Below are 15,377 nucleotides of genomic sequence, written 5' to 3' on the forward strand. Positions count from 1 at the left end.
GGTTGGGTTTGAATTCAGTGTTTGTGTGTTCTGTATCAAAAATGTAGGTTGCTAAGCAACAGCATAAAATGGCCAGGACTGCACTAAAAATCTATATTTTGAATTTGTTGATAAATATCGATCAATATGATTTAGATTTTATCGATATGCTTTTTTTCCTATATCGTCCAGTCCTAATTAAAACGTAATGGTATAAATACTACTATTAAGACTGCAACAATTACTTTTAATATTGATAATATGTTGTTATTCTGAGTTCTCTGACCTCCTGGATGAGTATTCGGTGAGCTCTTGGAGTAATTTCGATCAGTCACTGTGCCTCATTTTTACCTTTAGAAATGAAATCATTTGTTGATCTAAAAAACTAAACCCTAACCCTTTTCTGTTTCTTCTTGTGAGACAGATTGCAGAGACATTTAGGCAGCTGAGCTGACAGTGGCAGAATCTCTCAGAGTCAAATATTCTCCTCAGATGCTTTATGCTAACCCATTCCAAATTAGGGAGAGCATCATCTTACAGCCTAATATCTCTGTCTATGAATGATTGATAGCCGTGAGCCCTCTGTTTCTCTGCTTTGTGTAAGTCAAGTACAACAGGGGGATGAGTGAGTAAATCCTAAATGTAGGAAGAATGAGACAGAAGCAAAGACATTTGAGTTGCCTTCTCTGATTAACGAGATGATTCTGTTTGTGCGTGAGCTGCTTGGTGCTCAGACGGGCAGCAGCACAATGAGTGGATCAATACGGTCCTATTGCGGGCCGAATCAGCCCGGCGCTTTCTCTCCCAACAATGAGACTAATGGTATGTTCTATCCAAGCCAAGTGTTGGGTTGCCATAAAGGGCTATTAATTTCCATCTACATCTGGGTTGAATAACATTTTTATATTGATTTGTGCCAGTTAGCATCATCCTAAGCCTTTCCCATAACAGCCATGAAAGACACTATCAATTCTAGTAGTCAGTGTTTGCTCAAGCGTATCCCCTTTCTGCAGCATATACAGTAAAATGTGCAGTATGGATAAAAAGACAAACTATAAACCTAAACCTTCACAGTCTTAATCAGTAGATCAATGGGACTTTTTTCAAATATGTTCTATAATGTTTTATTCATTTTTGTTTTCTCTTGTATCCAGTCAGGGCAGCATGTGTCCCTATAGGTTCTATATCAACTTTTTTTAAGCCTTCCAAAGTCCACAACAGGTATTTATATGGAAAATTGCCTTTTGGCACTATGGAGTTTTCATTTGTTGTGAAATATTAGTGGTTTTCTAGTGTTACTTTTCCAACCTGGAAGAAAGCCACTTACCTTCACTGAGACGCCGCCCCTCACCATGTGGGTGCTGCCCATTTTATGATGTCGCCCTAGAGTAGTTGCCATTGCTGTGCAGATTAGTCAAAGTCAAGTCAAGTTTATTTGTATAGTACGTTTCAGCAACAAGGCGGTTCAAAGTGCTTTACATCATGAAAACATTGAAACATCAATGTTACGGCCGGTGGCCTTCGTTTGTGTTTTCTCTTTTCTCGCTATTGGAATTCAGGTGCAGTTGCTGCTTCTTGCCAGCTGGCTCCGCTATGGGATCTTGATGCAGAACTTCTCCTGGGTCATTTCCTGTATTTCCTCCCGCATCACTTCCTGTTAAAGTTCCCCTCTTCTCCAGACTGGATACTCACTTTGATTGCTCCAACAATCCCGAAAGAGACCTCCCTATTTAAACTGCCACTTCTTTACAGAAGAGGCAGCTGTGCTTGCTTCGTATACATGGCGTGTCTTCCTTTTTTATTATGGCCTTTGAGCAAGGTCGTAACAATCAAACACATCGAAACGGTCACTGGTTTTGAGACCAGTAATAAACGTTAAATTATATATAATGTGAAAAACATCAATACACATCAAATATGTCGGTTCACGTTCCTGTGATTATGGGTCAAAGGCAACTCTAAACAGGTGGGTTTTGATTTAAAGGAACTCAGCTGATCTGAAAGTCAACTTTTCTGAAGGTTTGTTCCAGATTTGTGGCATATGGAAGCTGAATACTGATTCTCCATGTTTGGTTCTGGGTGTGCAGAGTAGACCAGAAGCAGAATATCTGATTGGTCTGGAGGGTTGATACAGCAACAACTGGTATTTATTTTTATGGATTTAGAACCAGGGTGGTGTGCTCTATCTTCCTGGTTTTAGTGAGAACGCAATAAGCATAATTCTGGATCAGCTGCAGTTGTCTGATGGATTTTTATTAATTTTTTTGGGGTAGACCTGTGAATTAACCGTCACAGTAAACAATGTGACTAAAGATAAACTCATGGATGAGTTTCTCTAGATCTTGTTGGGACATCAGACCTTGTTTCTGTTCAGCTGGAGAAAGTTTGGGCACATCCATGCCCATTTGTTCTAAGCGTCCGTTCAGTGCATGGATGGGCTCAGAGTCACCTGGTGACAGATTAGGTGCTAAAAGAGCCACGTTGTCTCAACGTTGAGTAGAAATGGTTGTGCCCTGTTTCACATCACCTTTGGGCATGGTTTTTACTGGGCAAGGGTGGCATGGTCAAAGTAGGTACTTCCTGGATGGGTCGGGTAATGACAACTCTATGCAGACCAGTCATTGCCACGCGTTCTCCAGGACAGGAAGGGGCTGCTGCTCAGAAAGCAGAATTCACAAAGATTACTCAAACATGCAAATCAAGCTTTAGGCATGATTTTGATGAAGGAATAACATTTGAATTATACAGGCCCTTTAACAAAACGTTTTGATGTGTTTGATGTATTTATGCTTTCATCATGCACTTTAAACTGCCTTGGTGCTGAAATGTGCTATACAAATAATCTTGACTTGACCTGAATTGACTTATCCGGGGGCTGCAGAAAGCCTGTTCTACAGACGAGGGCGATGGTAAACTAATTCCTCTCTGTGGATTTTTGTCGTTGTACTTTGATCATTATCACTAGATTTTTTTCAAAAAGACATGAGGGATGTGGATGATGTATATGAAAATATAAAACAGATTTTTTTGAGTATGGGGGTCAAGACTATACAAAGTTTTGAAAATGATTAAAAGCACCTTGAAATCAATGCTTCAGTTTACATGTACCCAGTGCAGTGAGCAGAAAAAAATAGTAATGGGAGTTCTCTTTCTGCTTTTTATTAGCATTGTGCAGCAAGATTGTGTTGTAGTTGTAGAGGGGCTAACATTTCAAATGATCTAAAATTCTTTTATTTAGCACTAGTGGCCTGTCTTTGACAGTAAGCTGACAGGAAATTGGATAGAGAGAGATGTGGAAGACATGTGGCAGAGGTCCACCGGCCGCGACTCGAACATAGGACTGCCTTGTTAATCATGTGCTTTACCCCTGCGACACCACCGCGCCCAAAACTTTGTAGACTCTTTATCAGTTTTAATTAATGAATTTGGGATGTATGTTTCCTGTTTTTAATTGATACATTAAAAGCAGCATTCTGATTAGAAGGAAAGTTGTTTTGTTCATCAATGGTTTGTTTGACTGACAAATAATCATTACATTTAATTACTTAGATTCTCAATTTTATTGGTGATCTTGTCAAGTTTTGGACGTATAATTTGAAGTACTATTCATCAGAATGATTCTAGATTATTTTGAATCCCGAGAGATCTCATTTATCTAATTTTTGCGTGTAATAAAGACAGCTCAATAAAACAAATTAATCATCATTGAGGCTGATTTTTGAGAAGTTTTGAAATGGATCCACTGTGTAAAAATTAATGTAGTGTAATAAAGCTTAACTTCACATCAAACTTAAACAACTGCAACAAAAACAGATATGAACAAAGGTCTCAAGAGTTTTACACAACGCGTTTTACTATTTTGATGAATTATTTATAACCAGAATCGCATTACCAACAAAGTATCTAATATTGTCTTCATATTTTTATTGCTAGTGATTAAGCCTTTATATCTTCATTAATTCAAGGAGAAAAAAAAACTTTTGATACACACATTTGAAGGTAAAGATCTCAAAAGCACTATGTTCCAGATTGACTAAGAAAATAAAACCAAAACTGTTTAAACTTCATCTAATACCCACATGTGCATTAATGCACAACACACAGGCCACGTGGTTGTAATGGCCCCGAGGCTTGTCATAGTGATTTTCATTGAACGCTTCTGCAGGCATGAACTCCTTGTGCTTTCCAGAGCTAGTCTTCTCGTTTTGCGACTGTGTGCCGCAAACGCAGCGTGCTGCAATGTATCGCTATAAAAGAGTGCTCTACAGTTACTACCACTACTGCCGCTGCACACAGCTCTCAGCACAATTCCCTCGCATTAAATAATGGAGCTGGCAATTGTGCAGAAGACCCCCCCCCCCCTCTCCCCACGCTATCCCACAGCAGCCGATATCAGCAAATTTCTGCTTTGCTCTGCTGTACTGAGGAGTAACTATGTCCAGTTCAGCATTTGCAAGGCCAAAGCTTAAAACGCAGTTAAGTAGACAGCAGTGGCGTCAGATGTTTGTTGTTAAACCTGGGAAACCCAAAAGAAAGTGAGCGTGTTTTTAAAAAAAAATCGTATTAATTATTTCAGAATTTAATTTATTCTCTTCATTAATCGAAACGCAGCACCCAACTTACAGTCTCAATGGATGCTCACGCAGCCCAATAACAAGTTAGTAAAAATAAGTCATTAGATTGAACAATGACTTATTTTATTTATAACAATGCAGCTTAAGAGTCATTAAAGAGCTTGCACCTATGTGGGAAAGATAAACAAGTTGCAGTTGAGAAAGTGAACATCAGGGAAGGTTATGAACAGTGACAAATGAGGGTAAACAAGTATCTGTAAATGAAAACAGGCTACTGTGCATGAATAATTATAAATAAATGTGGCAGAGACATCGGTATTAAGAGGAAAACGTAAGTGCTACGGAATAAAATGCACATATCCTCATCATATACTGGATATATCGCACTTACAAGCAGGAGGAATGTATGCATGTGGGGATTATGGTGTATGGACATGAGGTGTGTGTGTGTTTATAGCACCACAGTCCATTTAACAGTTTCTCATCTGTTGGGAAGAAGCTGTTTTTCCGTCTTGACGTGCGGGTATGTGTGAGTTTGTCTTGGACGATTCTCTTGGCCCCGTTTTAACGTCGGGTCACAAAGATATAATTAATGAAATTAATAATATTAATGAAGGTTTTTTAAAGGGTTTGGATTTATTATTTACCACCAGGGCTTGTTTATGGAGCTCATGTCATTTAAGTACCTCTATTACCAGCTCAGGATACTAACCTGAATTCTCATTGTGTTTTTTTATACTTTACAACTAGAATGGTAAAGTGTAGCAATATTGTTAAAGACATACATTTTGTCTGGAAGGGGTTGGGGTTAGTAATTACAACCTTTGACTTACATTTTAATGGAGTAAATTAATTGAAAAAGTTGATTATCAAAAGCTCAACTTCCTCCTGGTAGTATTATATTCAGCTGAATCATATTCCGCCGCTATGTAATTTGTTTCCCTTGCTCTGGACTACATGCAGTAAGTTTTGGTTTCAATTCAACCATCATCCGTTTAGAGTATTTTTAGATGTCTGTTTTGGCTTCCGTCTCCTGCTGTTTTCTTTTCTTTTTTTAACCACTATTGGGAACAACCTCTTTACTCACAAACCAGCAGCGTTCAAGAATCTCCCCTGATCGATGAGCTAGAATTGGCATGTGTGTGGGTGAATGTGGTTTCTCTCAGGATGTGACACCCACACACAAACAAACACATTTCTTTTTTTTTCTTTTTCTTTTTTTTTTTTGCACAGAGGTTCAGACTGAAATCAGTTTTGTCTTGACAGGATGATGAAGTGGTTCTCCAGTGCGTGGCCTGCATCCAGAAAGAGAATCGAAAGTTCTGCCTGGCTGCTGAAGGGCTGGGCAACCGCCTATGTTACCTGGAGCCCACATCTGAGGCGAAGGTAGGCTGATCCAGTGTGTGCACCATTTGAATCTGAAAAACAAAACAAGAACATTTGGTCGAACCCAGATCTGTGTTACTGAAGTAAGGCAGCTCTGCTCAGTTTCATGCTCTTAATTTGATTAAATTTCTTTTCATTGCATTTACGTAATAAACCCTACAGTCATACACAGATTCACTCACGGAATCAACAAATGCCACATAAAGCAGACTGCAGAAATGCGGATTCTAGGAAAGGATCCATCCATTTAGATAAGAGACATCTGTGAAATGTATTCTTATTTTGTACCAGACAATTAGTGAAGCTCAAGCTAAGAAGCTCAGAGAGGCAGCAAAAAAAAAAAAAAAAAAAAGCTTGCATCGACCGCAGTCTCACTGATGAACTTCTCCTAGAAAGGTTCGGCTGCAGCATCACATCTCTGTGGGGCTGCGGTAAGAAGATAAAAAAAACAAAACACTGAAACTACTTGGATATGTTCGAGGAATTGTTCCTTAGCAGCGTTGGCTTTAATTACCTACTGTTTTATTGCTGTTCGAATAACACTTGCAGGTTGCGCGTGAACAAGTAATTAGTAAAATATAATTGTTTCACTTTGTAAACAGCGGGTCGCCACCTTAATGCATTTATTAGTACACAATCCATATTATGGAGCACGCCCACAGTCAAGTGTTCCTCTTAGTCATTTAGTAATGATCCATGTTCTTGCCTTTCAAATCACCACAACTGTTCTGCTTCTCATCTGATGTTAATGTTTTGCCGTAAAGCTGCATCGGACACGCCGCCTCATTGTCGCATTTCACATTGACAGTCCATCTGTTTCAGATTAAGCCAGGTAGAGGAAGGTTAAATGGTAAATGGTTTGTACTGGCATAGCGCTTTAACTAGTCCAACGACCCCAAAGCGCTTTACACTACAGTCATTCACCCATTCATACACACATTTCCACCCTGATAGCGGTTAGCTATGTTAGCTATGTTAGTCATTAAAGAGACACAAGAAGGACAAGACAGGAGAAAAGAGGTAAAGCTAAAAATAAGTCTCGTTTAAATTTGCAGGAGAGCAAAGATCCGTGAACTGGTGGAGTTCTGTATGTTCTCTCTTTCAGGTCTCCCCAACTGTATGTGTGTAAACAGAGGAAGGTTAGGTTTTCACTCCATATTGGATGGTAATTACGCCTGACAAGCATGATGGATATACTCTCTTTCAGGCACTTTGTCTTCATTACCTGCTGTTTTTTATGAAAGGCATCAGCCTGTTTTTGGGAGGAATGACATTGGTTTGAAAAAGGAAACATCTCAAGAAGGCCATTTAGAGGTGTGCGATTCAATAGGAGGACTCATTTGCCTGGCTAAACTAGTCCTCTAATGGAGCAGAGAACCTGGTTGATTTCAGAGTAGACAGTTTAAATGGCAGCATCAATCGGGCTGTGAACAGCTGTTCAAGCTGTGAGCTTCAACGTGATTTACAACCAACAGCTCTTGTCTGTCAGACACTCAATACTATGACCACTGGAGGAAGGTCCGCTTATCATTACACCAGTAATGCTATTATGTCTTCATTGTATGCACAGTTTAGAAATCTATACCTGCAAACTTTGGTGGTTGTTGGCCTAGTGGTTGGAGCAGGATGCTTGCATCCTGGGAAGGTTTCAAGTTCCCCAATTCCAATCCCACAGACTGCAACTCTGGGTCTGTGAGGAAGCCCGTTGGCCCCAGAATGCTGTCCGGGTTACCGCACAGTGGCAGCCCACTGCACTCTGGGATTGGTGAAATGACACATTCAATTGAAATGCACAAAGTTGCAATGACAAATAAAGCTTATTAAAAATGCCTATTCTTATATTGGGATACATTCATTAAGAATCAACTGTTCAAGAGACCTTTAAAATACCCTTTCAACCCTTGCAGCAAGAAGGTCCTGAGTTCAAATCCCAGCCTGGGGTCTTTCTGTATGGAGTTTGCATGTCTGGGTACTCTTGCTTTCTCCCACAGTCGAACAACATGACTATTTGGTTAATTGGACTCTCCAAATTGTCCTTAGGTGTGTGTGTGTGTGTGTGTGTGTGTGTGTGTGTGTGTGTGTGTGTGGTTGATTGTCCTTTATGTCTCTTTGTTGCCCTGTGATGGACTTGCGGCCTGTCCAGGGTGAACCCTGCTCTCACCCGACCATTGGAGACAGGCACTAGCCTCCTCCCCCTGTGACTCTGCACGGATAAGCGGTGGATGACTCTCTCTCTCTCTTACTGATCTTGCATTTAGCAAATATAAATTTTAGTTAGCCTTACTGAGATAAAACAGAAAGGTGTGAGTCCAATTTAATGTCTGACAGCGAGAAACAAATTGGTTATGCGTCTTTATACTATGAACGTCAACATCTAATTCCAACTGTATCCGTTTTGCTGTCAAACCTCTTGTAGGAGTTTCAGTGAGTAATTAAACAAGTCGTATTTTTAAATTGGAATGGTCACGATTAAATTATCTTGAACTTTAAACAACAAGACTATGAAGGGTGTAAAAGTTAGTATACACTGAGGTTAGCTTGACCTGCATGAATGATCTACTTAAAAAAGGAGTTCAGAACTGATGGAGGAGGCAGCCAGAGTTTTCAGGTTGGTACCATTTATCTTGTAGCCTCAATGTCCCCAGAGCAGCTTCCTCATTCTGTCAGTGAATCAGCCGTCCCGTTTGGTGCTGCCCTGAAATGGATTTTGGAAAGCAGTTTGGCAACTTTTCAGATTTTCTGATGGTGCCTCTCGTAAGACATAGCTGCTAGATACACAGACTGACCAGCGAGAAGTTAATGTTAATGTCCTCAAATTGCAGCTTAATGAATGTCGCCCAGCCGTTTAGGATGAACTCTGTTTGAAACAAGTAAAAGTGCAGCAGTCAGCAATGATTCTATGAGTGGCAGTCTAATCATGATAGCCCTGCAGAATGGAGAGCCGCTTTCTTTTTTCTGGCTTGAAAAAACACATGTTAAGGCAAAAGAAAAAGCTCTTAAAGGACCAAACACAATAAAACTTGATTATCAACTGACAACAACTTTCTGTAGTCATTGTTTTCTTCATGGATGTCTGATTATGAGGATAGTCTCAGTTTCTGACTTCTTCATATTTTACTCTCTCATCTGTCAAACATTTCTCATTGTTGAAGATATTACTTAATTCAAAGTCTATTTTTAGGATAGGCTGAAACTTTCTAAATGTTTAAATCTGTCAAAGTAGGATCTCAAACTAGCAACTACTCACTCGGTGTAATTACAGCAAAAAGAAAGACATTGTTGCCGGCGTGAATCTGTTAAAGGTTTTTAACCCTGTACCTCTTGTTGTTGCAGTACGTGCCCCCAGACCTGTGCATCTGCACCTTTGTGCTGGAGCAGTCTCTGTCTGTGCGTGCTCTACAGGAAATGCTCGCTAAAAGCGGACAGAACGGCGAAGGGGTGAGTGCTGAGATGCGCAAAATGATATAGACATCATTGTACTTCAGCCTACCACTAACCACACTTACGGTGCACACATTAGAAATTCCGTTCAAAACGTTAATTAGCGGTGCTTAAATCCGTCATTGGAAAGTTTAAAAATCCTTCAGTAATGTCTTTTTGTTTTGGGCCCTCAAGTTTTTAAAATGTAGCATTAGGGGGGTCTGTTCAGATCTGTTGTAATTTTCTTTATCCTCAAATTATGCTGCACTGACTTCACGTCAAAGTGTTGGAAATTAAAACATTGTTTTCCTTTCCTGTAAAGTTTGAGGTGCTAGGTTCCTCTAAACTCAGACATTAGTGCTTTCCTTTTAGTGTTTTATTTACCAGAAAAGAAATTTGACTTTTTGATGCAGTTCATTGTTCATTCCAGCCAGAGGATGAACATTCATTGAAAAATGTGTTGTTTACACTACTCTCTATGATTTTAATAAAACCTGTTGCAGAGTTGAGGATTTATTTAGATAGGTGACAAAGACACTGGACGGGAAATTCCGATCCAATATGCGGATTATTCCATATATTGTTCATATATTGTACGTATACAAACATCTCACTGCCTCAGAAAGTGCCGTATCTTTTCATCTAAAATACGGTGAATATCTCAACTTGGTTGCTGCCATCGTGATAAGTCTGGCTTGGTCCTGTAGGCTGGTGTGAAGTGTGTCTTCCTAGTATTGACATAAAAAATGCCCAGTGAAAAATTCAAGAATTTGCTAAATTCTTTACAGTTGTCTAAAAAGAACCTGTAAAAAAAGAAGAAAGAAACTGTGTTGCTACTGTGACCCTGTTACCATATCAGACATTTAATTAAGACCTTGCGAAACCTTTATCTTAAAATAAAAACACATCAAAGTATGTGTCTTTTAGCTCATATTACACAGACCCCACTTTAGGGAGGCGATTGTAGTGAGCGCGCATAGTTCAGGATCCTTCGCTTGTCCAGTCACTGTGAGGAAATTAAAAGGCCAAATGGGCCTATTACAGTGGTCTGATCGCCCTGAGTGAGGATAGGTCAGGCTACTATGAATAATTATGAGGAGGAATGGAACGCCGACATTGTCTTCAGGATTTGGACACTCTTTTTTTGACCAATGCAGTAAGACGTTTTGATTTTTACTACAAAACTGATGTTGAATGAGATTCGACCCAGTAACTTTTGGGTGGAGCCGTAGAGGAAATCTGCAGATTTCACCTTTATCATCTGGATGTAATAAGTAGTGTTATGTTAAATCGGTCTGAGCCACTGACAATATACCGGGAGGCTTCTTTAAGTTTGGCCCTGCAGTGACTGACGTGTAATTCTCCGCTGTTTATCTTCTGTTTTCTGTGTATAATCTTCATCCTGTGCATGATAGGCACGTGGCCCGGATCGATGGGTATGTTCACCAATCATGCCATTACCCTATCATCCCTTGTGCATGCATGACACATCAGATAAATTATAATACACAGTTTACTTATCTCTTCCTTCCCCATTGATTTCTTGTGGTTTCTCCACCACATATCTCCACTAAAAATAAACAATTAGTTTGAAAGTGTAGTTGGTCACACACATGAACTGGCTTCCGAGAGTGATGGAGGCTCTCTTATAGATTTTTGTGTACAGTCTATATAATATATTGTTGTATAAGGTTTCGTATTGACTTCCCGGAGCCATTAACATTTTTTTTTTAACTAGTGTGGCTTCAATACTGGATCAACATCAAATTAACACTAAAAAATGCACATCAAGCCACATAGGATGAGCCTTCATTTGTCACAGTGTTTTCGTCTAATCCGGAGGGCTCTATAAAACGCAGTAAAATGATGCAAATAGCCCAGCTGGCACAAACATTTCTTTAATGAAAGAGAAAATTATCACAAGTGATGTGGTCAGGAAATGCTCCCAGCATGATCCTATTTAGCTCTTCCCTGTACCCTCTTTGATGCTGCATGACTGATGATTCTGAGGATCTTCTTAAATCCTGACTCCTTAATGCATAAATTCAGAGACAAAGGAAGATGTCAGGAATAGAGTTTTTTTTGTTGTTGTTGCCACAGGGGACTATTTGTGCACCAGAGTGATGCATGTCAAGACCATTTATTTCACTGCTGTTTTTGAGAGCTGGAGAGGACAGCTTGAGATAAATGTATTAAATTCCTGCTTATGTATTTCATATACATCGTGGAATTCTTTTAATTCCTAGTTACCTCAAGTTCAAAGGTTTAAGGTAAAAAATAACCTTTTTCTACATCAATGAGATAATTTAGATAAAAAAAGATAAATACTGTGCTTATTAACAATGCTTGCAAACATATTCACACCTCTTAATTTCTTTTCTCATGTTCAGCCACAAACTTCATGCCACAGACCAACACGAAGGAATACGTAATTGTGGAAAAATGACAATGCGTTTTGTTGTCAACAGTTTTATTTATTTTCTTTACTTCTGTTTAAACAAATCCAGAAAACTAAAGTTTACCAGCAGTTAAACTAGGCATGAGCCAGTGTGAAATTGTCACTGTATTAGATAAAAATACCATCAGACGGCAAACATTTGTTCACGGTTCCATGGACAAAGTACAAATGTTGGGGTGACCGAGCTTTTTCTGTGGCCGCACCGCAAACCTTGGAATCACCGTCCGCTAAATCTTTAATCTCTATGTGAACTTGGCCTTTTTAAATCATAGCTCATTTCTTTTTCATTCAGGCAGGCTTTTGATACTCAATACTGTGGTGGCACTTTAAAATAACTTTAAATGTCAATAAAACTCTTAGTTGGGCAGTTGTGGTCATGAACCAGCAGTAGTTTTCACAGCTCATAGCTTAACATCTGTAGTGTTAAAACAGTTCGGCCTTAGAAAAAGTGACGGATGGAGCTGCTTAAGTTTTCATGCCAGGAGTGACTTTGTTTCTCATCATTGAAAATAATCATATTAGCCTTTTGTCAAAGGGAAGGAAAGTGTAGTAGGATTCGTTTATCCATCTGACTCACAGAGCGCAGCATGCAGCAACAGGTGATGGAGGAGCAGTTTGTCTACTTTCTATATTACTGGAGAAAACTCTGGTCATGAAATAACTTTATCTGGCATCTTATTACAAGGATTTTACCAAGATCAGCAAAAGATAACAGCAAAAGCTGGAATAGTATGACAGGAAATTTAGGTGGTTTTGAAATTGCAACTTCTTAAAACCTTTAGACACCTTGATACGTTAATTGGCCTACTTACAACTTCTTAAAACCTTTAGACACCTTGATACGTTAATTGGCCTACTTACAGCATAAGCCTTGCAAATGCATTCCATTTTAAATCTAAGTTATCACATCTGACAGCTTAAACGATGTCTTTATTTTTCTTTGGCTATGGTTATGATTTAGTTACTGAATATATAAAAACAACAACAAAGAAAAAAACAAAAGCAAGAATCCCACTTGCCAAGCTTTTGTCCTTAATGTCTCAAAACACAATACTAGTCCTATGCTTGGCTTTGTTTAGAGTTGTATGCTGTAATTGTTTGAAATATCATCTCACTTTGATAATACCTCACTTGGACATTTGAAGCCAACACATTTAGCAGCATAAAAACTCCTGACAATCCAATCTAGGTCACTTTAAATGCTGAATTAGCTGTATTAGTCACATGTTCCACTGAGGTTTTCTAGCTGGACTGAATTTTGTAGGGTCTATTTTAATGTACCAATCTCAGACATTTCCTTTTGCTATTATTTTTTTTATGGCTTTTGAGCATTAGTCGCAAAGATGTCTGATTTTAATACTTCAAGTGACTTGAAATTGCAATATTTACTGTGTTAACTCCGTTGTGTTCTCTCAGCTCACATTTATCCGTTTTCGATACCCTCCTTCACTTCTTCGTTCCTCGCCTTTGCAGATATGCCACCACAGGAAGCGACAATAAAGGGGAAATGCAGGTTGAGCATGTCTCGGCTGAGGCTCTAAATTCAATACTCCATTGAACAGATGGGCTTATCAATACGCAGTGGCTGGAGCAAACGGCTGGTTCAGACTGATTTAACCAGAAGGCAGTGAGACACAGTGGGGACCACAACAACTGGTGGATATGCCTTCCCTAATTTAACGGATAATCAAACTGGAGCTGACTGACCTGTTGGGGGGGGTTGTGGGTGGGGTAGTTATCCTATTCACATCCGTCATTTATTGAGAAAATCCGTAGAAGTGTGTCCATGCACAACCCGCCTTAGGACTTACCCTCCAGGAGGCTGCATCTTTCTAAATGTCACACTTGCCAAACTGAAACAAAGATGTCTCACATGCACAAACATCTTTCCCCGTTTGTCTCCTTGAGCCAAGAGTTTGGTGCCATCTGCTTTTAGAATTTTTCAGAATTCTTCTTATTTGCTTCGGGTGGCAAAAACACCATCGAGACCCAGATTTATTTGTCGGGGTGATTGCAGTTCGACGTGCCTCACCGCATTAAGCTCAGTGCCTCAGCGAGCAAATAGGAGCAAGCAGCAGAACAAAGGTAGCCTGGAAACCAGTGCTGCAGTCTGCGTAGCACAGCTGTCTGTAGTCGCAGGCGGGCTGTTTTCCCAGTAGCAAGCCGAGGCAGGTAAAGACTGGAAGAAGAAAGGGAATGAAGAAACACAACAACATATTGAAACTAATGTAACCGTGTTGCAGTTAACTGTCAAATGTTAGGATAGCATTGATTTGCAAAAAGAAAAAAGAACAAAAAACGAAAAAAGAAACCTTACTGTAGACACTTTTAATAGGTTAATGTTGGTTGAGTTCATAACATTTAAATGAAATATGGCTTTTTATCATGGTTTCAAAATTAGATTCTTAATGGCATGGCAATGACTGTGTTTTGTAAAATAGCAAAACAAGTCAGCTTGTTTCCCTTTACTTTTTAAAACAATAAGCTCTAACCCAGAAACAGTGCCTTACAAAGTTATTCATATCTTATATATATATATTTTTTTTACATTTTGTCATGTTTCATGTACAAACGTCAGTGTATTCTATTGGGATTTTATGTGAGGGACCAACACAAAGTAAAGTATAGTTGTGAAGTGGACAAAAAATTAAGCATGATTTTCAAAGCTGGTATCGAATGAAAATCAGAAATTTCTGGTACGCATTTGTGTTCTTCTTCTCAGTTTGAAACCATTATTAAATTATATTTTGCACCAGCTGCAGAACTTCGGGGTAATCTGTTGCAGGAATAATGCTTTCTGATATGGGCCATATGGGCAGATCTCCAGGACATCTATAGAATGGGGGTGCAGGGGACCCAGATAATAAAATATTTGCTATCTGCCAGTTGAGTCCTGAGCAAATTTTTGACTGCTTTCATGCATGTCCAGCGCAGTAATCCTCTGCTTGCTGCTGAGAATAGGGATTTCTTTGCAGAATTCCTGCTGGAAGGTGAACTTTCACCCCAGTTTCAAGTCTTTTCTAACCTCTAACAGGTTTTCTTCCAGGGTTCCCTTGTATTCAGCACCTTCCATCTTCCAACCAGCACGTAACTGTTCTCCTTTTCGCTGTTCAAGAAAGGCACGCTCATAATTTGGTGTAGCCATAATCATGTTAAACTCTGTTTAGACAGATGTTCAGTATTAGTTTTCTGAAAGTAACAGGTCACCAAGGATTTTATTAAGGCGTGTCATGATAGCAAGTTTAAATTCAAATGCATGCCACACTTTTCAGATGTGTTAAAAAAAAAAAAAGCAAATTGAAAACCACACATTTTCTCTACGTCACAATTGTGTGCTACTTTTGTGTTGAACTATCTTATCATATCCCAATTAAAAAAACATATAGAAGTTTATGCTTTAAATGTGGTAATATGCTGAAAAGTTCAGGAGGTATGGATAATTGTGCAAGGCACTGTGCTTACCAAAAGCAATAAGGCGAGGGCGAACAATACATCTATATTAACAATGACAATCTTTCTTACTTTAATGCTTCCTAGAGGCTCATAAGAAAGGTGAGTAA

General features: G+C 39.2%; 1 protein-coding gene across 19 annotated transcripts in view; it reads left to right on the forward strand.

Annotated features, from left to right (window-relative positions):
* LOC105938374 (ryanodine receptor 3) overlaps positions 1–15,377 on the forward strand; it is a 144,114-nt gene that overhangs the window by 23,256 nt on the left and 105,481 nt on the right. For 12 of the 19 annotated variants that reach the window (XM_036150729.1, XM_036150737.1, XM_036150734.1 and 9 more), the window contains exons 2-5: positions 5,820–5,939; positions 9,273–9,377; positions 10,775–10,795; positions 15,355–15,369. In XM_036150729.1, the coding sequence (XP_036006622.1) occupies positions 5,820–5,939; positions 9,273–9,377; positions 10,775–10,795; positions 15,355–15,369 (261 nt within the window). The remainder of the gene's footprint in view (positions 1–5,819; positions 5,940–9,272; positions 9,378–10,774; positions 10,796–15,354; positions 15,370–15,377) is intronic. The other 7 variants (XM_036150741.1, XM_036150742.1, XM_036150747.1 and 4 more) reach the window with 2 other exon arrangements.

The sequence above is a fragment of the Fundulus heteroclitus genome, chromosome 19 (assembly GCF_011125445.2).
Source record: "Fundulus heteroclitus isolate FHET01 chromosome 19, MU-UCD_Fhet_4.1, whole genome shotgun sequence".
Lineage (NCBI taxonomy): Eukaryota > Metazoa > Chordata > Actinopteri > Cyprinodontiformes > Fundulidae > Fundulus > Fundulus heteroclitus.